Source organism: Temnothorax longispinosus, chromosome 3 (genome assembly GCF_030848805.1).
Source record: "Temnothorax longispinosus isolate EJ_2023e chromosome 3, Tlon_JGU_v1, whole genome shotgun sequence".
Taxonomy (NCBI): Eukaryota; Metazoa; Arthropoda; class Insecta; order Hymenoptera; family Formicidae; genus Temnothorax; species Temnothorax longispinosus.
The window spans coordinates 17680965-17706841 of record NC_092360.1 but is presented as its reverse complement, the minus strand read 5'-3'; the positions used below and the strand labels follow the sequence as shown (position 1 = coordinate 17706841).

At 31.0% G+C, this 25877-nt stretch overlaps 2 protein-coding genes and 2 long non-coding RNA genes across 5 annotated transcripts in view; 2 read left to right on the top strand and 2 right to left on the bottom strand.

Annotated features, from left to right (window-relative positions):
- The window catches only part of LOC139809579 (uncharacterized), a 67489-nt gene that overhangs the window by 20179 nt on the left and 21433 nt on the right, over positions 1–25877 (top strand). The gene's annotated exons all lie outside the window — the stretch shown is intronic.
- Positions 668–3193, top strand: LOC139809580 (uncharacterized). Of its 2 annotated transcripts, XM_071772553.1 has the most exons (6): positions 668–901; positions 1032–1236; positions 1308–1391; positions 1690–1805; positions 2049–2266; positions 2526–3193. In XM_071772553.1, exons 1-5 carry the CDS (start codon positions 791–793, stop codon positions 2205–2207), a joined length of 675 nt encoding a protein of 224 aa, XP_071628654.1. In that variant the 5' UTR covers positions 668–790; the 3' UTR covers positions 2208–2266; positions 2526–3193. The 2 variants fall into 2 exon arrangements, with proteins under 2 accessions (XP_071628654.1, XP_071628655.1); XM_071772554.1 differs by lacking the exon at positions 2049–2266.
- Positions 9369–15036, bottom strand: LOC139809582 (uncharacterized). Its single transcript, XR_011731139.1, has 3 exons — positions 14857–15036; positions 11945–12003; positions 9369–9566 (listed from the first exon to the last, which is right to left on the bottom strand). It is a non-coding gene; the product is annotated as an uncharacterized lncRNA (long non-coding RNA).
- On the bottom strand, positions 22657–24826 carry LOC139809802 (uncharacterized). Its single transcript, XR_011731186.1, has 2 exons — positions 24602–24826; positions 22657–24075 (listed from the first exon to the last, which is right to left on the bottom strand). It is a non-coding gene; the product is annotated as an uncharacterized lncRNA (long non-coding RNA).

The following is a 25877-nucleotide window of genomic DNA, read 5'->3' as shown; positions in this document are numbered from 1 at the left end:
TGTAACAATAGGCGAAGAGTTTCTGAGTTTTCTCGATGAATCGTCGGTTTTCTTCTCTCCTCGTCATCCTTTTTATTATTGTATACTAATAAAGGAACGAAAACCGGAGGATTCAAAATTATTACAATGAATGACTCAATGACAAGTATATGGTAAATGCTATTGTACCTATTAGTGACATATTGAACATTTTGATCGTGAAAACTACCAACCAACCATATTACATAAAGCGGCACAGTAATGACAATGAACATAATTCCCCCTTATCACCAGGTGAAGTCTTTTATGTGTTGGAAGTAAGTATTCGCATTTATTTACTATTAATAGAATATGTTAAGTAATTATACAACGTAAAATTTGAACATTTAAGAAAGATATTTTTGATATACTTTAACAAAGTAAAGAAATTAATAACAATTAATATATTTGGAATAATTAGTAGTAAGCATAAACTTTTTTTCAAGGTAAAGAAGATTTATTAAATAAAGGAAGACGCTATATATATATATATATATATACAAATTTTCGCAAATTCGTCGCAGTGATCCATTGTAACAGTTGCAAATAAAGCAAATAGAAACGGATGGAACACCAAAACAAAAAACCAAGGTAAAAGTGTATAGTACAAATTTGAGGTATTAAAAATATTACATATTTTGTATTCTCATGCGTAATATATAACAGATTACGAAGAAAACTCTGCAAAAATTTGGAAAAATAAAAAATGGGCAAAATGAATTAAAGAAGTTTCTCAAAAACAGAAAATACTTATGTACAAAAAATAACAGTAATGAAGATACGGATCTCTCTAATCTATTCTCACCCGAACCCAGTACATCGTACATACAATACGCATAGTACGTCGGACACCGATTCAGAAGTAAAGGCGTCTAAAAATCAGGCACAGAAAAATATACTTCTGACAATAATCATTACATGTCACCAGTAATTTGATCAAGCTTCATTACCATCATTATTATACTTTGTATTGTGTATAATAATTACACATATTTTGTAAAAATTTCATACAGATTACAAAAGAAAAGTTACAGCAGTCAAGAAAAATATATTTATCTCCTGGCAGCAAACAGGAGGATCCTGACAAAAATGAGGTAGCTTGCACTCGGCAATCATCTCAATTAGCAGGCACACCAGAAGAACTTCAACAGCGTAAAGACAGAAATGAAACTCGCGGTAACCAAAATCAGTCATTAACAGCATCATCAAATAGACAAAGTAATTATGTCAATAGCAATTATATTGATTCGTAAATTGTAATAAAAAATTAAAATAATATTTCTGTACAGAGATTGCAGAGAATGTTAATGGTAACACTCCAAAGCGCACAACCAGCATAAGAAGAAGGACACTGTATCTCCTAAAAAATAGAGGTATAATTTATATTCTAAAATTAATTTTTAATTTTAAATACTAATTTATATGTTTTTATTATTAGTATTAAATGCGCGCTTTAATAAGACGTAAATTTAAAATGATTTAACAAAATATAAGTAAATGTAACTTTGTTGGTTTTAAAGTATAATTGTTGCAAAACATTTTCTCATATTTTCTCATTATTATTATTTAACGTTGAATTTTTTTTCATTCTTGACAATTTACAACACTTGGTTCATTTTCATTTTATTGCTTTATCTGCAAACTATCTATTTAGTAATATTATTTCTTTAGCTGAACCAAGTGACTCTGATGAAGATGTGGATGTGTATAACAATAGACTTCAACCCGAAACAAGAGAATCAGTAGATAATGAGGGAAGAGAATTTTATGACATCGAAGGCGATGAGGTATAGTTATTTCAACTTTTTTCATATATAGGTATTATCGTCAATAAGTAGTATATATTTTACAGTATGGTACATCGAGTAATTACCCTTAAAGTATTAAAAGAAAAAAAATAAATTAATTTAAAAATAAATAATATAGAAAATATTTTTCAATATTTCTTGACTAGAAATATGTATTTAATCTGGCCTTTAAAAACTCAGTACAAAAAATTTATTTTATGAATTATTGTATTAAATTTTTAGATACATATTGGCTATGGACGAACGATTCAATTAGCATTCTGGGAATACATGAGGCATCGCAGTCATTGGAAATTCCTGAGAGAATTATTGGAAATTCTCTGGACGAAAGAAAATTTAGTACTTAAATCGGTGCTTCAAAAAATCAAGAATAACTACTGAGATAGAAGATAGGTCTCCTAGAAAACGTTTCACGCCGACGAAATATAAACTTTTACGTCGTACGTATGCTATAATTGTTTATAATTGAAAAAAGAAACTAATTATTGACCATTTAAAGACCAGATTAAATACATATTTCTAGTCAAATAAATATCAAAAAATATTTTCTATATTATTTATTTTTAATTTATTTTAAATTAATTCATTTTTTCATCTTTTTTCTTTTAATACTTTTTATTAGAGTAATTACTCGATGTACCATATTGTAAAATATATACTACATATTGACGTTATTAACACTGTTTTTCTTTGATATAGGAATATTCAAAGACTATCTCAATAAGATGTATGGAAATGCTTCCAAAAGAAAGAAAATTCTACAAAATATGAACAAGCAGATCGGTTACAAAATTCGAGATCTACGCAAACTGAACTATGAAAAGATTAAAAATAATTCATTCCAGCTTATTAATACATATATTTAAATACGCGTCAGTAGTACAATTCATCATCAAAGATATATAATTATTCATATCCAAATATATTCTGGTATTAAAAGTTAATAATTGAGTAGGCGATATTTCGAGTAGAGTGTTTCGTAAGATTTACGTTTCTTTTTATTTTCGATTGGAATCTGGACATGACCATGACTATTTTTTTTATATATATTAAACATCAGGGTATTTCGATGACTTGAATTCTATTCTAGAGTTGATAATTTAGAAATTCACTAGGATTAAGAAATTAAGCATTAAGAAATTCACTACAATAGTGCCCGATTAGCTTGTTAAACGACTTTTATAATCTCTTTGGTACATACAAAGCACTTTATATATTTGAAGATATGTAATGAAGAAAAAAATATAGGCGCGTTACACTGTCGTTTTGTGACAAAAACACTGTGATAAACTTGTAGATTGTAATTGTATATGGGAATACAGATATATATATATATATATATATATATATATATATATATATATGTATATATACCCAAAATATCGCACGTTTTTTCAGTTACAAATTTCTTGAATTCTAATAGGATTCTCTCGTAGGAGAATCTACCGGTAAATGTTTCTTTTTCATCAATTTTCAATTGAATTAAAATCTTATTCGATTGCAGGTTTGAAAATTTGTATTAAAATAAATTAATATTGATGTTAAACCAAATGATCAAGAACTAATTGTTTATTCGTAACAACATGCCATTGTGGCATATCTTGTCAATATTTCAAGAGTCTCATTAATGCTTGATTAATAAAATACACGATCTCATTTTATATCTGAAAGAACATGCGTTATTAAAAAACTTTGATATTCTGTATATAATTATATATACATACGCGCGCAAATATGTAAAATGTATTACATAAGGATTTAAATATAAATTGTAATTTTTGTTTTACCTTAAATAAAAAATTAATTTTTTTTAAATTCAAGTATTCTGTAATTTAATATAATTACACTTGGCAATGTTTCTATTAATTGTATAAAATAAAATTTTTTTTATATAAAATGGTTAATGAGATTACATAAAAGATCTCATATGAGAGTCATATGTATGAGGTCTCGTAAAAGATATCATGTGAAGCTGAAATGAGATTTTGGCATACACGAAGCTGTGCGCGAATTAATCAGAGCTCTCATATGAGATTCATATGAGTTTACATGCAGGATCACATATGTGTTGTCATACGTATTCTCACGCGATATTTTTTAGCAGGGTTGTCTTCTTTAAGTACATAAACAAGAAAACATAGTTGCTGATGGAGAAGAACCAACCATCATAAAATTTTATAATTTGACTAAAGAAGGCACTGTGCACTGATACATTTAACCAAAAATGTTAGGAATACCGTACTGCACGAAGATGTACTGATTGGACAATGAAATTTTTTTATACTATGTTAGACCAAAAGGTTATTAACTAAAATAGAATAGAACAAAGAGCAAATATTAAATTTTGTTTCAAACTGGACATAACAGTTAGCAAAACGCACGAAATGCTAGAGAAAATGTACGGTAGTGATTGTTGATTTGGCTGATTATACCGTTCTTTACTGGTATAATCTATTTCGTAACGGTAGAGAGGATATCTCAGGCGATCAGGCGATACCAGGGCCGCCAAAAACAAGTCGTTCCCCCGAAAACGTGGAAAAGGTGCTTGAAATCCTTAGATCGGACCACTATGTGTCCACAAGACTCATCGTGGAGCTCATTTGCATACATATAAAAAGTATATACAGAATTCTGGAAAAAGATTTGGACAAACCTTCCTGAACGTCACGTCGTCTTCGTAGACTCAAGTAACGGACAGAGAAAAATAGAAATATAAGTAATAAAAGCTCAAAAGATTAAAAATCAGTTGGAGTATATAGAGCATAAAGCCGTAACAAAGTGTTGACGTTAATAATTCTGAATTTGAGTTAAAAATCTACAGACATTTCGGTCCATCATAGGACCATCCTCAGTGTCTAAATACAAAACTAGTCAATCAGTTAAAAAATTATCGCATAGTTGTAATTGGACGACACTGTAAAATTATAATAAAAATTTTTCTATTGTATGTGAACGATAGAAATATTAACTAAACTCGACCAAATAATGTGCTCCATTATGGGCAATTTTATCAGCGAGGGCAAAGAAGGCAATGTTATTAGAGTGCGCGCCAAGGGTCGCAAGTGCAATGTAGATATCATAACATTAATGCAAGACATTCTCTACAGACGTCTCCGGAGATATATCCGGAGCCTTTGAAAAGTACAAACCAAACATAAATAATTACATATTAAAAACCGAATAAAGAAGCAGTTTTCTTGTTCAATTTAAATATATGTCTTCCACGTACGTCTGTCTTCCACATAGTTAATTTATTCCACCGTTTCACACTATGCATATTTCAATAAAAACTAAATAAAAGAAGTTTTCTTGTTCCATTTAAATATATGTCTATCATAATAAATAATTATTTTTTTCAGCTAGTATACGCTAGAGCGATGTTTTCTTGCCAAGATACATTGTCTGTCAAATCTACATACACTGCTAACGTTAGAGCAATGTTTCCTTGCCTAGATACATTATCTGTCAAATCTACATACACTGTTAACGCTAGAGCAATGTTTCCTTGCCAAGATACATTATCTGCGATGACATATTTTTATAATATATATAAAATCAATTTCGAAAAATGACATCAGATAAATTTTTATCACACGATATTTTATATGTATGGAATAAAACACAACTATTTAAATTATAATTATATCAAACTGGAACACTCGAATCGGATATTAGAGGAAAATCGACTTTGTAAAATTTAACAAAAGCATTCGTTCTAAAGAAATTAGAGACATATATGTGATATATGTAATTGCTGTTCATTAAACTAAATTTTAATTAAATTCGATAAAAAAAGATACGCCGACTTCGGTACCAATTAAATTGAAATAACCTGCGAGAGTTTTGAATTTCAAACTTATTAATGGACGTGATAAACAACTACGAATTTTATCCACATCCCCCAAGCCATTTGTTAATAAATGCTTGTTTTTATTAAATAATGTTTCAAAACAGAGTTTGAAAATACACGCCGATCCGTGTAGATCTATCAGATAAGTTTGCATGCGCGCTCGCATAGTTGTTCGTAAATAATGTTAATCGCCATAATGCATATGGAATAGGAACTGTTATATGGTAAATAAACGCATAATTAATTGCTACATATTATTGTTAAATTATAGTATTCACTGTCGGACATGAAAGCTTTTGCGATTATTGGTGTAACGAATAAATTAATATAAATTATGAGTAAGATATCGCTTTATCAGATATTATTTTACAAATAAAATTGTCTATCCGTAATGTGAGTTACATATATTTTGTTACAATAACTCGTACAAGATTCTTGCCAAACACAAGAGATATATTATAAGACAAAAAGAATTATTAGTAATATTTTCTAAAATTTTTAATTTTTTTCACAGTCACGCAATCCCGACATTTGTCAAAATCAGTATTAAATTACCACGAAATTATCTTATTACAATCTTTTAAACTGCTTAATCACGCAGATAAAGATATTATTGCATTGTTAAAATATTTATGCGACATTTTGTACATCGCGCGTTGTACATCGTAGTAATAATCATAGCATGAACAATATCTGTCGAAATCGCATTCATAGTCGCAAAGATAAAGAGAAGAAAAAAATATGTTTTAAGGCTAAAATGTACAAGTTAATAATTGAAAAAAACTTGCAAGAAATGTTTCCAAATACTTGCATCGTATTGAAAATATATCTCATTTTTATGACCACGAATTGTACAAGCAAAAGATCCTTTTCAAAATTGAAACTGATAAAAATTCAATTAAGGTCATCGATGGGCCAAGATCGACTCAATAATCTTTCTCTTGAACATTGAAAGCGATTTATTGAGAAAAATTTCCTATTCTGATATTATAAACGATTTCGCGGAAAAAAAGCACGTAAGATATTATTATAATCATATCATATTATAGTTGCAAAATAAATGAATCAAACCAAAAATATTGCAAAAATAATAATACATCTAATGTTAAGTATAATTGTATGTTAATTAAGATATGTTTTAACTCTGAAAATAAATTTAAACAAAAACCATACATTTCGTTCAATTAAGTATTATCCTATTCAGAATATAGCATTATTTGTATTATATTAATTACAGTTCCTTTTTCAGTGCTCAAATATTCAATTATTTTTCAAATATTCTCGCCTTACATAGGCCGCCACCAAAATCTGCCTAGGGCCGCATATTAAGTTAATCCAGCCCTGGCGATCTCGGAGCGATTTCTATAGTATCGTGGACACAAGGCTTAAAAAGGGCGGATAGTTTAACTATAAGGGTTTAACTCAGTCAGGGTTTAACTCACTGTCAGTCATCTCGTCATAGAATTTAAAAGTAATGGTACGTTCGACCCTTCGATATTCGAAAAATGCAAAAGTTCGGTGCTATTTCAGGATGTGACACAGCTTTCTAATTCACTCTGCTCGACACTCGTAATAAATTTCTTTTTTTCTTGCTTTTTTTCTTTTTTTCTTGCTTCAGAATTAGCTATAGTTCATTCTTTTTGTATTTTAGGATTAGCTATGGTACGTTTCATGTATACCTTAAACGCAGGTAGTCCGAAAACATAAAAGAAAGACGGATTAGTCACACTATGTCATAAAGCGGTCCTGCCCGTTCCTCTTTTTCTTCCCCTCCCACCCGTCAAAATAAAATGCTCAGAGACTAAAGCCCCTTGCACAATGCTAGGCAATCGGCAATAGGAACAGGGAATAGAAATCAGAAATCATGTATAAATGCAGAATAAACAGTGAGACAGACAATAGACACAGAGTTTCCGTCACGTTAGAAATTCTGTATCTATTGCTTGTTTCCAACCAATCATAGCATTCGAATTTTTTAGGTTGTAATTAACGATTTTTTGGTTATTTCCTATTGCTATTGCCTATTGCTTAGCATTGTGCAAGGGGCTTAAGGCTCGAAATTACCACGTAATAAATTACGTTTTTTTTCACGCTTTAAACTTAGCTTATATTGTACGTTTCATGAATTTTGAACCTAAATTCTAAATCAAGGTAGTCCTAAATCAATAAAAAATACTTTTTTCTAAAATGGATATCGTACCTACGGTGATCCGGTGACCATAAATCCTTTATTGTCAAGGACGGTATTTTATTTCAAGTAGCTGTACTTCAGATTTATTTATTTTTTCAATACACAATTTTGTTTCTTTTATTTTTACAATAATTGAAAATTCTTTTCTACTTAACATTTCAATGTCTAACGTCGTACTAACAGGAGAATTTTTACGAAAACATAAATAATTTTTGAAGCAGTGAAAAGTTGAAACTCTGGAAGCTTGCATTTGCACAAAATGTAACTATTATTATAGATAAATTAATAAATTAATAAATTGTTTACGCAGTTTTTATGATTTTCTGAAAAATAATTATGTACTTAAAAAAATCCATTCATTTGAAAAATATTGCTAAAAAAGTAATTTTTAATTTTATATATATTTTTTATATATTTTAGGTATACCTAATTTGGTAAAGCTAAATTTGTGATTAATAATATTTTTATTTTTACGTGCATTTTTTTATATACATCTTTTCTCTGAATCATTCCAACTTCAACTTGAGACTGCGTTTCAAAACCGACATATAATCGACACGTAGTTTGATAAGTGAAAAAATATTACATTTTTTTTATTTTACTTACATCAAAATATCCTGCTAATTCTTGTTGTAAAAAAAAAATTTGTAGCAAAATTTTAATTGTTAAAATGTCAATATTTTATTTGCAATACAACTTATTTCTTTCTTATTTATCTCTGCAATTTGAATCTACAAAAATTTAACTATTTTAATAATCTTTTTCTGATATCTGTAAAATTATTTATTTTTATTAAAATCTAATTCTAGATGTAAGTATTTTTTTCTGATTTCTATTGTGTATAAGAAAAAAAAGTTTCATTTTCATGTTATTTTAAATTTAAAAATTTGCTCATTTTTGTATATATTTTAGAATAATTTAATAATAATTTAACAAAATATTCAGGTTCTTATTTTAATTTTATTAACAGTATATTTATAGTTAAATGACTGTTGAGCTGTATTTCGTATTCTTCCTCTGTATGTGTACTTATGCGAATGTAGCCTCGAGCACAATAGCACAATAAATTAACAAATAATGAATCTATGTACTTGCGCGAGTATAGCCTCAAGCACACTAGCATAGCAAATTAACAAATAATAAGACAAATTCGAGATTAAATACTTGTCAAATTCTTTTATAGTTCATCCATTTTAGGGTAGCGGATTCACGAAGTTTTATATTCATTTTTAATACGTGAATCCGATATATTTGATTTTTCTGACATTTTTCATAAATCCGTTACTTCATTGAGAATTTCTTAATCGCATTTCAATTAAATACCTATCTATTAAAAATGTATACTATATATATACATAATTATACATTTTTTAAATTTTTACATATACATATAAAAATAAACTTTTATAAAGTTTTAAATTAATTTTTTCCTCTAATTATTATTAAATTTAAATTTTCGGATAAAACGATCTGAATAAACGAAAGGGAAAAAACGACTAATTTTACTCAAATACTAATACTTACCGAAGTTACTCCGTCCCCGCGCCGGTTAGTTATTACTTGGATACCTCTTTTGCTTTCCTCTATTGCTCTCGGGTTTTTATAGTTCCTTCTTTGCCTCTGACAGAATATCCAAACTCCTTCACTTCACTTATACTCGCATCACGATGCGCAACAGCGGAATTATAGTAGGACTGATCTGTTACACATACAATATTCAAATAAAAATAATGTTCAGAATAAATATATCGAAAAATAATTTTTGCACGCAAATATCTTGTTCCTAACTTCGACAAATTTTTCAGAAAAGAATAACATCTTGATAAAAATGTCTTCTCGGATATCAATTTATATAAAATTTGGTAAGAAAAAATCCAATACTATAATTTAAATTATTACAAATCTTAAATATTTAAATATATCATTAGACTCGTGAAAATGTCAATAAATTAATTAAAAGACGGCGATACGAGTCAAGCGCGGTACGTGGTGCGCAACTAGAGAATTAATAGTTACAAAAGTAACGAATTACAATGTATATACGTATATACATATATTCCAACTTAATAAACTTTAAATATTTAAAGATATTTTATAGGTATTTTTGTTAATATTAAATATGTTGTAAAATATTTTACTAAATATTTTTAAAACATTAAAATACAATCTGAAATATTTTATATTTATTAAACAATATACTACGTGCAATACTTTATTGTATTATACAGTGATCTAAAATGTATACTATTGTGCAAATAAACAACTATTTCCATCAATAACAAATAATAAAATAAGTTACGAAATGTTATTTTCAGCGATTCGCTGTCACATCTGGTTATCTTTCTGGCCTTCTGGTTTCCGCTCTTCTCTTTCTATTGCTATTTCTTCGTGGGATTTAGGCAAAATTTGTTCGCAATAAATTGTCACTCAAAATTAAGCTCAATTACCGATATTAATCACAACGCATACTTAATCGTGTCACGATAGCAGAAAAATTATAAGTGCGTACGAAATTACGGCACGTTCGATATTTCACAAATAAAATGCAAATGCAAATGAAATGCATTTCTATAGGTGCATTCCGTTTCACGCATGATGCGCATGATACATCATTTAGCCTTGTTTAACATTCGGCGAACAACAAACGGAATGCACCCATATTCTATTTGTACATTTCTATTTTATACCATAAAAAGGTATAAAAATAGTGATTTCGGACAAGTCGAGATAGTTCCTTTTCTTAAATGCGTTTTATTTTATGAGTAAAATTTATAAGTAAAAAGTTTATATTATTATAAGATATTATTATATTAATAAAAAAGTTTTAAACATGTATATATATCATACACTTTTATATGTTATAAAAATTACAGTTTGTAATAAATTACAATAAAATAAATGTACAATTTAATTATTATAGACTATTTTATTATTAATGCCTTAAAACACAATAAAATTATTTTTTTTGCAAGATTAATGAAGTAGTTTACCTTGCCCGACACAGTTCAAATTACCCGACAAAAATCTTATACTTTCGAAAATTTTGCTAGAACATTAAACTCAATATAAATAAACGAAATTGGTTAGGAACACGTTGTGATAAACATTTGGCATTATAACTCAGCGTAAACAAAGTTCAGCTATCTTTAATAGTTTTCAAGTTATGAGAAAAAGGCTTAGAGTGGTTTAAAATACCTGAACTTCCGCATTTATACCTTTTATTACGCTTATTATTTATTATTTTACTATATGCTTACATCTTTTATTATAATTATTATTTATTATTTTACGTTTTAACGAATAAACGTATTAAATATTCTAGCCATCGACGTCGATGATTCTAGCTATAGATACTTGCGGTACTCACAACATTTAAAAATATTATATTTTTACAATTGCCTGCGTGATACATCTTCAGCCGAACAAGTTTAAAAAAAAACACACATTTTAACAGATAATGAAGATACGATTAATGTTTAAATAAGCTTTAAATAAAAAAAAGCGCAACATGTACGACCACCGAATCAATTAAGAGATACATGATAGTGTCTCGCGCAAAGTACACTGTTGGAAAATTTGTGTTAAATATAACATAAATCACATGTCCCAACCAGTCCACTCAAATTTTTGTGTTAATTTAACATAATATGAATGTGTTAAATGGTAACACCGATACTATGTTAAAATATTTCAACAGAAAGGAAATGTAAATGTGTACAATTAACATAACTTTTATGTTGAAGTTAAAATTATAAGATAAAATCAACACTCTTTTTCTGTAAATTTTAACACATTTAATAAATACGTTCAAATTGTGTTACTTTAAGATATTTTTTAAATTATTTTAATAATTTTACATTTTTAATTTGTAAAGTTCAATTAACATAGCAGGCATGTGATAAATCTACACATGTATGTGTTGATTATTTAACACAAAAATTTTAACACAAAGACCTTTTTTAACAAAAATTTTCCAACAATGATATACGCGCAGCGCAAGACCGCCTTGTGTATTCTTACGCGATAGTTAAATTTGAAATAAATGATAAATGTGAAATTAATATAGGTTGTACTTACCAATTAAATTAGTCGCGACACCATCTGTTCCAGAGTTGATCCGTCCAATGTCCACAGTGCTTTGCAAATAAAACGTATTATTAAAACCCGTGATATATACACATAAGACATAATATATTTAGCATTTGCCTTTATTTAAAAAGTGGAAAATTCCTACTGGGATTATTGGGGACTGGGAATAGAGGCGCACGTTACGTGCGGCACGAATACGGCGACGGAGTGGTGTGCCATGGACGTGGAAACGGCGCGGTACTGGAGTATCCACTTGGGAGGGTTAGTTAGGGGCCCCAAGTCGGCATATTCTTTTGTGCCCCTCCGTTTCCTTTTGTTCGCGTGCAAACGAGAAAGGACAAAGAAGCATAAATTTTTTTCTACCTGCGCCTCTACCCTTATTCCCCAACAAGCGGTCTACGATTCTATAAAGAGCATTATGCGAACGCTAAATGAAACGTACCCTATGAGTACGGGTATACGATGCGTTTTTGCCTACTAAATTGCTATATAGCTAGATTTACGTTGAAGGCAGCTGGAAATGCTGATGGCCGTATTGCTAGCTTGGTTTCAGAATTTCAAATAATGCGATAATTTTTGTGCTAGTTGAACAGCTGACAATAGCGCGCATATATTTTTTAATTTCAAACATATTTATTAAGGTAATTTGACGTGCGTACAAGCATAATTTATCTTTATAGACCTCTATCAGAATTGAAATAGCTTCCTTTGTCCATTTTTTTTTCCATTACTTTTTGCAACACGTGGTGGACCGGTGGACGTTACATGTTTCTCCCCAGTTAAACCCTTAAGCAGCTAGACGACGCGACGTGTGAAAAAAAATTTTGGTAAATATCCCGTTTATATATATATAGGGGACCCACTTTCGATGACCTTGAATTTGACATATATTTTCAAGGACACCCTCCTGCAACATGCAAGTTGCATGTGTAGCATGTGTGTAGTTGCAAGTAACATGCAAGTGATTTTAGTCGGAGGTCGTTTTTTATTAAAAAGTTATAAACAAAAAACGTTTGAACAATTTACTGCTTTAAATGTTGTGTTTTGGCGAAATAAGGCAGCGACTTTCTTGCGAAATAAAGTATTCTCTGCTTTAACAAAAAGACTTCAATTTATCAACAATTTACTGCTTTAAATGTTGTGTTTTGGTAAAGCAGCGACTTTCTCGCGAAATAAAGTATTCTCTGCTTTAACAAAAAGACTTCAATTTATCAACAATTTACTGCTTTAAATTATGTGTTTTGGTAAAACAGCAACTTTTCCGCGAAATAAAGTATTCTCTGTTTTAACAAAAAGACTTCAATTTATCAACAATTTACTGCTTTAAATGTTGTGTTTTGGTAAAGCAACGACTTTCTCGCGAAATAAAGCATTCTCTCTGCTTTAGAAAAAAAAACGTAATATTAGTCGTTTATGCCTTCTAATACTCAAAATAGCTGCTATATTTTCCAAACTTTTTTGTTTATAACTTTTTAATCAAAAGCGATCCCCGACTAAAATCACTTGCATGTTACTCGGGAGGGTGTCCTTGACAATATATGTCAAATTCAAGGTCATCGGAAGGGTCCCCTAAACGGGATATTTACCACAATTTTACTCACGCAATCTAAGGCTGCGTCCTAATTGGCTCTCACAATGAGCAAACACAAAACCATGCAAGAAAAAAAGCATTTTCTAATTTATTACTGAAATCTAGCCAAGCAGCATGACTAGCAGATACTACACAATTTCCAGCTTATTGTTAGCAGTCAGAAAGATCGTCAGCACAGGCGCGCGCAAGCATTCCAAATTCCAACAGACAAAATCGTATCGCGTGTCGTAGATTGAAGATGGTGAAGATGTGAAGAACGTTCCTCTACCACGTACTGGTTAATTTTACACGCTAAAAATGGCGCGTGGCCTCACATGTCCTCTTAACATTTCGGGATATGCGCGTTGACATTAATAAAAAAAATAATCATTAAATATGTAATAAACGTGCTGGTGCTGGTACGGTTATTCTCCTTATTTTTAAAGAACGTTAGAAACTACATAAAGCAGAAATCAAGTCTGTGAAATTGCGAGAATGTAATACAGCTGCAGAATAATCAGTGGTAAATTATAATTTTTAACTTGTAGCATTATACAAGAAGAACTTCTTTTATACAATTAAAGTTATAAATTTAATCAACAAATACATGCATATGACAAATGCATCATGTTTACATACAATAAAAATTATATTGCAAGTACTAAATAATTTTATTTTAAAATGTATACATGTAAATAGATTTTTTCATGAAAAATAAAAAGAATCTTACTTTTATTTAAATTCTTATTATTTAAATATCATGCTGAGTTCTATACCCTTATTATTTTATATAAAAAGAGGAAATGTTTAAAAAAGCTTAAAATATTCTTGGAAACAATAATCTTCAAGTATAAGTGAATATGAAAATGGCTATTTTTAATATTTACAGGTAGCACTTTGCTAATGATTGAACCCGCAACAAATTTTATAAATATATAATAATGCTGCAGAATGATCACGAATATAAATTAAATATTAATATGTAGCATTTTGCACGGAAATATCGTTTCATTTTATTAGCAATTATTTTTACATTTTAACAATAAATATGCTGTACGCTTGTTTTAAAGCCCGTTATTATGCGTTATAATGCAAGTTAAATATGCAAGATAAAATTGTAAATCGATATACCCGATATTTGCAATATCTGAAAATGTAATCGCCTTTTTATCGATTTTTCACAGAATATACTTGAGGCCGATTAAATCTTGTGAAACACGCATATTCTAATAGATCCTCAATGTGCGAACGCAAAATCTATATTTACACGATAATTAGAAATCGGAATATTATAAGGAATAAATGCAGGGTTAACATAGATTTTACTTACCAATTAAACGAATTGCAACGCCACTTGTCCCAGAATTGATCCATCTTGTGTCCCAGCCCTTGTGTTCCGTTAATATTAAGGACGAAACATTCGAGAATGTCGGTCTTGCCGCGCGATATTTATTAATCAAATAACAATTAATAAAGACACACTTACAATTGATTAATCAGAAATACGGAATTCAACATTGCACGTGCAGACAATCAATTACGCGAAAACATATTACGTAAAATTATATTATTAATGGATAATCAATGTATTATTGTTTTATTTGATTCTCCGATTCGCGATAATTCTTATTCCAAAAAATTTATTTATTTATTACTTTACTTACAATAATACTTTTTTAACTTATATCGATGCAACACTAGTAATCGACTATGCGTCGTAAGTACAGCGTACTGAAATCTTTGAACTTGACCCGTCGAAGAACTGCTGAGAAGTGCCGCCGTATGCCGAGACTGCCGAGAGTCCTCTCCTTTTATTGGGTCCAAAAAGGTTCTATAGATTTTTCTGGTTGGTTCTATAGATGACTCGTCCTAAGGGTATCTATACATTCCTCAGATAGGTACATAGACGATGGTCACAACATTTTATGTTCCCAACTATAATATTAGCTTTTTACAAATTATGTAAACTTTTAGACGAAAACTAAGACATTTCAAAGTTTCTTCAAAGTTTTTATTTTTATTGCTTTGAGCATTAGTTGCTTAAATTGTTTTAGAAACGCAGCAGAAATATAAAAATTTTTCTAATTAAAACAGAAAAAACATGAATTAATTACTTGCCAATTAACATTGACATTATAAACTTACCAAATTATAAAGTTTTTAGTAATTTAATTTATAATTAAAATATCGTGAGAGTAATGCGCTGCAATCACAAGACTCTTTTCTAAATGCGAAGCTGAAAATTATAAGTTATTTAATGGCAAAATTTAGTGATATAAGATTTATTTAAATCATAGTATTATGGAATTAATAATCGTTAAATTTTGTCATTAAATATATAAATTATTAAATTTAGCGAAATTTAGAGATTATATTAATTCCATAATATTATTTAAATAAATCTTATATCGCGCTTTAAATGTATAATTTACCTAAACATAATCTAATCTAAAACAATCACATTTCAAATAAGTGTACAGAATAAGAGTGTCAAAAGAACAGATAATAATCGATGTAAAATTATTTTATATAGTGTTAAAAGTTCCTGAATGTAAAAGTTCAATGCTAGCCTTGACATATTATGTTTTTTCGTCGGATAAATAGTTTGATAAAAAGTACAATACACTCAGTCGAGAAACATGAGGACAATAGCTTGGCTAGTTTACTTAAATAATTAATTAACTATTCGCCTAGAGAGAGACGGAAATAGACCGGAATATCTAAGGATGGCAAACATAGATAAACAGATCAAAGGGGATAATATCAGAGCCCTAATAAATCTGACAATGAGATGTGGTAACATGGAATCGGGGAACATGTATTGGTGGGGGGAAGAGAAAAAATGTGTCTGTTCTGCAAGAAAGGAAAAAATAATTTGAAGCACTATGTAGAGGAGTGCAGCAGTATAAAGAATTGGTTTATAGAACTAGGGGAGGGATAACAGGAAAAGAACAGACAGACTATGGGACGATAAACTAAATACAACCAAAGAAAAATATTAAGGAAATTATATAGGGATAGGAAAAAGATAGAAGCGGAGATGAGGAAAGATAGGCGGGAGCAGTAGTGATAAATAATGGCGAGCTTTAGCGTGAAGAATGATCCCGTCAAAATTGTTGTGATTGACGGGCGATGTGCGGATGGATGATTGTGTTAAGGAATCTATTGTAAACCAAGTCTACTTCTTGGCAGCAGCCGAAGTTAAATAAATATTATTTATTTTATAATTAATTATTTGCCATATTATAAAGTGGAATGTCTTAGTTTTCGTCTAAAAGTTTGTAATTTGTAAAAAATTATATGGTCTATTTCGCGAATCGATTTTTCACTTGACATTATTTTATTCAACGCAAATGCCAGATAGATATATTAAAGTATTTAAATGTAAAGTTTCCGTGCAATTGTTAATTCTTCGAGAATATTTGAATTATAGAATAAATCTTATATCGCGTTGTCATTTTTTTCAACTGTCCAACTTCAACTTACAAATTAATTTAATATTCGACTTTAAAAGTAAGAAACACCGTCAAATCGAAGTCACGGAATGCAGTGCATATTGCAAGTATAATTTTTAATTATAAAGTAGATAATATGTTTGTAGATTTAAAATTATTTTATAAGACGTTAAATATTTTTATTATTATTATTAGTGATCATGAGAATACGAGGTCGGCCTGGCGTTCATTTCTTCGTCAAATTGTTTATTAAACTATTAAAGAATTGTTTATTAAAGAATACATTGCTCTTGGAGTACTCGAGTCAACAGCAATATATTATATATTTTTCTGTTTATAGTTCACTGGAACATAATCAGTTGAAGTGGACAATTAGCGATTTGACTAGTCCACGCAATTAATTATTTATAACGATATTGAGATGATAGCTTTTTAGCGATACGTACAATTGTTTTATGTTATTTCTTTAACCCGCGAACAAGAGTCTAATTGTTTGTTTGTTTGTTTGTTTTTTTATAAATAATCACTTAGAGTGATTTTTACACCTCAATTAAAAGTTATTGTTATTAATTACATATTGCATATTTTTTATTGTTCTACAATTTATTAGTACTAGTAGGGGAGAGTGGGGTAATTGAGAACGGCGGGTAATTGGGAACAGGCTAGATAAGTAATACATTCCCCCGCACTACACCGTCCCGAACCTATTCAACGGCTGCATGCAGGCTGCCTCCGGCTCGCCTCCGGCTCGTGCGTCCACTCCGCACGTCCAATTTTCAACACACGTGTTACACACGTGTTACACACCCTATTTTATATTATACAAGTGCGTGGAAAGTGGCCCATTACGCGTCGTGCTCCGTATCAGAATCTCCTTGAACTCCGGTACTGCCTCCTACAGAGTCCATTCTATATTTTAGATTCATTAACTCTTTTTCGCAGATTTTCTTTGCTTCAGTTAACTCGTTCTGTGCTTGTGCTCTAACGTTTAACGTATTCGTGAAAATCGTAAAATTGACCGAAAAGTAAGATTTGCATGCGGAAGTAACGTTTTCACCTCCTTTCGATAGTCGTTAAACGGTTGTTTTTCCCGTATGTTTAAGCTTTGTTTTATGGTTGTTTGTTTATTGTCGAAGGAAAAGGTAGTTTTCGGTCAATTTCGGAAGTGTTCTGAAACGATCTATAGTGATGTTTTATTGAAATGTCTCTTTATTTGAAAATGGTACGGACGACAAAATTGGGTGTTTTCCTCGCCTCAATAGTGAGAATTCAATATGGCCGCGGTGACCATCCAGGAGCCTTAAGGGTTAATAATATAAATATTACTAAAGAATTTTGTAACTTGTAATGACAAATAATAATATCTTTTATTTATAATATATGGCAATAAAATAATTTAAATTCGACTTACATAATGACAATAAGATAACTTAAATTGGTTAAATTAAGAAAATATTTCTCTATCGCACAATTGTAAATCTACTGTTTTACAAATAATAATATCTGAAATTTTATCAATTATTAATTTTATTAATAGTTTATTTATTTAAATGTTACAATTTATTTTTTAGAGGTAATAATACGCTGCTTGGAAATAAATAGACGTTATATAATGCAACTCCTACATGTAATAAATGAAAGGAAATCGAAGATAACTAACTGCTTAATTAGTATTAAAACAGCAACAGAAATTCTTTCTGGGGTAGAATATCCAATAACAACCAACCTTACACTTTTATTTAGGTTTATAATATATTCCTGAATAAATATAGAAATTCAGAATTAAGAGTAATATTATAAAATATGTATTGGTATAATGTTTTCAAGTTCATGCAGCTTCTTATATTTTTACATCTTAAATTCATTTTATATCAAATTCGAAAGGATGATAGATGCTGCTGTATCAATTTCTTCTTTAATAATCTTTTCAGGGCAGAAGTTGAGCGTAGCATGTGTGTAAATAAATACAATTCATTCATATATAGTAAAGCAATTTTTAAAAATTATTTTACAAAATATAAAAAAGCGATTTCTCTCCAATTCATGAAACTCGTGTTTGCGGTGCACTTTTGGATTCAACTCTTCAAAATGTTATTAGAGGTGTACGTTGCAGAGTATCTCACAGACAAACAGCAATCTCCTGAGGAATTTTTAATATATATGTCGTAGGCAATGGTTATTTTAGAAAAATAGCTTTTGACTATAGGCAAATGCTGTCTGCCTGGTCAAATAGCTTTCGCCCATTTATTTTTGCTATTTTCCTAGTCGAATGCTATTTTCCTAGGCAAATGGTATTCAGCGAAACATGCATTGATGTATTTCAAGTAAGTACACATGTAGGCAGGGAAAACCCTTCCCCCGCATAAAAAACTAATCTAACTCCAAGCCTATTTTTAAAAACGATAAATATTTTTATTATAGGGAGCCACCCCCAATTTCTATAATTTTAAAATATGTTGTTAAGGTCATCACTTTGAGTAATGTTGTGAAGGTTTTAGTTGGGACTCGTTGCTTATTAAAAAGTTAGGTAATTCTTTAGAAAAACTTACATAGATTCTCACCTCCAATGTTGATAAAATGATGCGCATTCGACACGTTTTTGTACGAAACAAAAGAATGTTGTGTGGGTGAAAAATTGTATGCGTGGATCCAGCAGTTGGTTCCCCCCCCCCCCGCCCTTCGGGGGGCTGCACTACCGTTAAACTAGACACATAATGTACCTTGATAATGTACCTTGCAAAATACATGCGTTGACTTGATCCACGCGTGGAAAGTTGTAAACCCATGTGGCACTTCGTCTCGCGTGGAAAGTGTATGCGTAGAGACAGTAGGTTTCGCCCCCCGCAGAGAGGGAATAATATCCCGAAGTTGGAGACCACGCGCACTTTATTGCTCACATCGAAAACAACTTATGTGTAAAACTTTAGGTAGGTCGGTCGGGAGCAGCTAGGGGTCATTCGGAAATACATTTAAAAAACTAACCAAATCCAACCTAATTGTTGGAAAAGATTTTTACAAAGATTTTTACCAAGAGAGCCGCAAAAAATATCAAAATTTAGAAAAGGCCCTATTTTGAATAATTAACTACAATTTATTCCCATTTTCCTAAAAAGCGTTCAGGCAAACGCTATTTGCCTAAGAAAATAGCATTTGAACACAAATAAACGGGCGAAAGCCATTTGACCAGACAGATAGCATTTACCTAGTCAAAAACTATTTTCCTAAAATAACTATTTGCCTATATACTACATATATATATGATCCACAAAATGGTTCCCCTGAATATTAGAAATGAGAAGGTTAGATTATTTTTATATTTTAGTTATTAATGTTAGCGACGTTTTAGATCATATTTTAACAAATATTTTTATTTTAGTAAAAATTATTGTCCGATTGAGTGACATTGTTTTTATATAAAATGAGAAATATAATTAGATATATTTTTTAATAATATATCCACATTTCCATTTGATTATATGCTATATAAAAATTAATTTATACTTTTATTACAGTTTTTATAAACTATATATTTAAGCAATATCTAATCTAGGTAATTTACAATATCTAGATTTACAAAATCTAGGCTTAATCCGCTTAATTTTGTAATTAAGCTTATATATAAGTTTTACATAGTGTGTATTTGTGTGCAACAGCTTCTATATTATATATAATCACCAAATATAAGAAAATTATTATTTTTATGATATATATAAGTTAGATTTCCATGTTTAGTTTTACTTTTTTACAATAGGCTAATAAAGAAGCATATTATTCTAATAAGCCGTATCACCTTCTTGAAGTTAAAAAATTACGATTTGTGTTGGCTGCGAAACATACATACATTATTCCTCCTGAAGATCCTATTCTTGTCGAAGCTAAAAAGTATTTACATATATCAAAATCTATCGAAGATCCTCTATAATGGTGGAATAAAATGAAGTTGTCGCTGCCGAATTTGTACAAACTGGTATGCTGCATTTATGCCAGACCGATTACAAGTTCAGCATCTGAACATGCGTTTTCTTTTACAGGTTTACTTATCATAGCAAAACGTTCTGCGTTAAAACCATCAAAAGCTAATAAAATATTATTTATTCACGATAATTTCAAATTATTAAAAGATATATATTTAAAGTCAATAAAATACATATAAGTTATTATATTATTCATATTATTTATACAATTTAATGTGAGGGAAATGTATAATAAAAGTAAGAAGTCTAATGATTATACAGTGAATTACATTTTATTTTTGTTACGTATGTGTGTGATGGTCAGTAATAACATTTTAAGATAAATTTTATTTTATTTTGTTGTAAGGAAAGACATTAGTAATGCTAATAAAGTGATCGTATTTTGAAAACAAGCTATATGTATTTTATATACTAAAAATCTTAATATAATATGTATATAACTATGTATTATTTTTATGCTGTTTTTGCTTTCATATTATTTATCAAAAGTTAAAATTAAACTTTATCTTAAATCTGAGGGATTTAAAAAAATGTACTAACGCCGCCGTTCGCCGCCACCGCCGCCGCCGCCACCACCGATTCCGTCGTCGTCAAACAAAGAAAAATTTTCAGCGAACTCGCCGCCATCAAGCTATTTTGCTTCAAACGCCGCCGCCGATATGAAATATAACGGCGCAAGGGTATATGTAATTTGATCCGCCATGGTGTTGCACGTCCGTTGAAAAGTAGGACTAGGATTGTCCAGACTCTTATATAGGGACTCTAGATGGTTATATTTTTATTTTTTTCTAATAACTATTCTTTTTACGAACCTTTAAATATGCAATCCCATCAAAAATCCGCAATACAAAAGCGTTTTATTAATTAATATCTTCATTTTTTTAGAAATACTGTTTTACATAAGCCGCTTAGTGTGCTTCTTTTGCTCTTTAAATATTTTGGTTTCTCGTTATTTTTTTCAGAAAATATTGAGTAATTTATATATATATATATATATATTATATGTAGTCCAGAAGTATGTTCCGGGACTTTTATTTTTTTTACATCGGTATATTCCAGGACATTTGGCAGTTTCCAGGACTGTCCTGGAAAAAATTCATGTCCTACGGCACGTTTCGGGACAATTTTTTGAATCTGATTACATATATATGCGTTATATTCCAGGACTGTACATTTCAAAAAACGTAAACAGTCCCGGAACATACCTCTAGACCTACATATATATATATATATTATAATTATAGAACAATCAAAAATATCCAATATGCAATTAATAACAATAACTTTTAATTAGGCTGTGAAAATTATCCCACGTGACCATTGATGCAAAAAAAATCAGGTGCCCTTTGAAAAATTATATGTAATTATATTAGTAATATTTTATTTTTGACACAAATATACTATATGCAGCTTTGCCGAAACCATGTTGTGTGAGAGACGAACTTGACCACGGTCTTGACCGTGAACTTGACAAACACAATGATATCAACGATGCGTATGACCGGAAGAAATCAATTTCAAATGGGAAAGCATCAATATCAATGATTTACGTTTTCTGTACGTTATTTAGAATTCTATAGTACTTAAAATTTTAAGAATTTTATCCATATGCTGAATTAAAATACGTTCCTAAGAACTAAATTTATAACATTACAAATTTATATTATAAATTATGAAGTGGTAATTATAAACATACAGTAATGCAAAATAAAGATCTTTATTTCTATACAGAAACATGAAGATTCAATATTCGAGAATTTATTTTCTGTTAATAATCCTAGAATTATTTATCTATTCATTATACACATACGAGTTGATCATTGAATTGTTTATATAACTGTGTGTATGGGTGTGGCGGGAGGGAGGTTGTTTGTGTGTCCCATTTGAAATTCTAAAATCCGAAAAATAAGACATTCTTTTAATATTGATTAAAAAAAGTTTGATGGAGAAAATTCAAAGGAAGAAAAAATATGATTTTAAACTTCTCAAAAATGGCCGGTTTTTAAGTCTTAAGATCGATTTTTTTAATGCAAATGTATAATTTTTATTTACGCGTTCGATAGAGCTTAAAATTTTACAGTAAAAATGACAAAGTTAAGGGCAATTTCAATGACCTTAACATATATTGTCAAGTACATGGCTGACTAACTTGCAACAAATTTTAGCCGTTGTTTATTAAAAAATTGCAAACAAAAAAGTTTAAGAAGTATAATAGTTTGTGTCAGTACTAAGGGAATTAATTTACTAATATGTGCGTGTCTAGACAGTAAGTACACATATCAACAAATTACTTTCTTTAGCATTGACACAAACTGTTATATTTCTCATTTATATTTGTTAATAACTTTATAATAAACAACGAGCGACGGCTAAAACTTTTTGCAAGTTAGTCAGAGCCAAGTTCTTGACAATACATGTCAAAGTCATTGAACGTCGATGAGATCGCTCTTGATCTTGACATTTATCAATTTTTACGTAAAAATTATGTAAGACATGTATAATCTAAATTCATAGTTTACGAGACATTTAACAAATATTACTGTTTACTTAATCAGACAATGCGCGTCTTGATATTACAAATAAATATCGTTATTGTATATAATAATTGATACAATTTTAACGTAAAATTCCATGTTTTAGCAAATGCTTGAATAAAAATTATGCATTTCTATTTATGAAAACATGATCAATCTTAAAATGACTTTGAAAAATGCTGCTTTTGAGAAATTTAAGTTTATCTTTTTCCTTCTCCAAACCATAAAATTTTCATTTCATATTTTAAGAATTTTTATTATTTTTTCAAGAATATCTTGTTTTTGAGGTTTTTGAGATATGCAATTAAAATAGCACCTATGTGCATGCACACGTTCGTTCGTGCGTGCATGTATGCTTGTATTCCTACTTTTTGTGTCTCTATGCATCGTATTTATATATTTCAACGATAAAATAATACTAGGTTTACTATTAGTGTATCATTTGACATTTGACTGTATTTAATGGGCAATCATATAGTTACATACATGTTTAAATATTACTCTGTAATTTCTTACATTACATCTACATCCACGAAGACTATGCTTCTTATAACTATCCAGTACAATGCTAGTTTAATCAACAGACCTGAAAATAGAAAACATTAATTAACATAAATAATCAGATGGTTTTGCCAAAAATGTGACTACAATATTGATAGTACAGTAAGCGAATAACTATACTTGAATTAATTTCACAAATTATATCTTAAGAAGACAATATATGCTGAAACACAAATAATATTAGAATCACCTCGGTTCTTATGAAAATGACATATATTTAAATAAAATATACTACAAGTATTAATCACAATATATATCTATCTCTATTACTTATATATAAAGTATATTTCTGTCATAACATGAAAACATATTGCATGTAATTACATTAATGGACTTCAGGTCATTTATTTTAATTATCGTAAGTGTACAACTTGATGATAATATTTAATGAATATTCTGTATAATTATTGTTAAAGCAAATTAAGAGATGTTGAAATACATGAGATATCATCAGAGTATCATGCAACATTCAAAAGAGATCATCATAGGAATCAGTGTCACTATAAACTGTGCATGCAGGGTCTTCTCTAATAAATTCACGTTCTACATACACGATACGAAGTGTATTCGTGAAGCCCGAGCCCTGCCGCCATCCTGTCACAACTACAACGGAATCACCAGTTTTGATAAAACCACGACTTTTGCCGAAATTTAATCCGTATTGTACACGCACGTCCACATCCTTCACCCAATCAGCCAATGGTGCTCCTGTGCAATAAAGATTATAGTGTTAAATATAACACGCATATACACACATATTATGTATTAATGTCATATTTCTCCTCTCTCTCCTCTCTCTCTCCTCTCTCTCTCTCTCATCTCTCTCTCTCTCTCTCTCCTCTCTCTCTCTCATCGTCCTCTCTCCTCTCTCTCTCTCCTCTCTCTCTCTCTCGCTCACTCGTCCATCTCTCTCTCTCTCTCCTCTCCTTCCTCTCCTCTCGCTCTCTCCCTCTCTCTCTCTCTCTCTCGACCTAGGTCCTCTCTCTCTCATCTCCTCCCCTCTCTCTCTCTCTCTCCCTCTCTCTCGGGCTCTCGTCTCTGCCCTCCGTTCTTTTCGGGTGCTCTCTCCTCACTCCTCTCCGCTCGTCCTGCGGGGTCTCTCGTCCGTGTGGTGGCTCTCTCGCAGGCCTCGCCGCTCTCTGTCGTGTCTCTCGGGTTCTCTCTCATGCCGGCTTCTCTCTCTCTCTCGCTCTTCTGTCGTCCTCTGAGGCGAGGTTGGACAGGTGTAGTCGTGACTCTCGCAGTGCTGGCATCCGGGGGCGTCGAGTGCGTACTCTCTGTTCTCTCCGTTCCCTCTGCGTCTATTCCTTCTGTGGTGGCCTTCTCCGGGGGGTGGGGTCCGTCGGTTCTTGTCGGCGTGCTCTCTTGGGCTTCGCCGGTGCGTTACTGCTTTGATGCCACTGCTGGACTGCGGAGTCTGTTCGGTCCTGCCTCTCGTCTTCTTGGGGGGGCGGTCTGCGCGCCTGGGCTCTCAGCGGGAATAAGTCACGGCTGCGTGGTGCGGTGCATGTCGGGGGAGAGGTCGGCTCTTCGGTCGAATTCTAGCGGGGGAACTCTAGGCGTTGAGGTGGCATCGGGGTCTCTCTCTCTCTTCATCTCTGGTCTCGGATCACTCTCCGCCGCCTCCTCATCGGCTCCTCCGCTGCTCTCGGTGGTCTCTGCTTCTCCGCGAAACATCCTCTGCTTTCAGTCGTCTGGGGGAAGGGGGGTGAGGGTCTCCCGATGACCTTCTCGGTGCCTCGGTGTCTGCTGGGTCGGGGCCGGGCTCGTGCTGGGGGGGGGGTTCGTCGCTCGGCTTCTCTCGGGGGCCCGGGCGCGCGCGTCTTC

Coding starts and splice junctions, on each gene's coding strand:
- LOC139809580 (XM_071772553.1), top strand. CDS start 791: ATGAAGATACGGATCTCTCTAATCTATTCTCACCCGAACCCAGTACAT. Junction 902..1,031: donor TAAAGGCGTCTAAAAATCAG/GCACAGAAAAAT, acceptor AATTTCATACAG/ATTACAAAAGAAAAGTTACA. Junction 1,806..2,048: donor ATGACATCGAAGGCGATGAG/GTATAGTTATTT, acceptor TTAAATTTTTAG/ATACATATTGGCTATGGACG.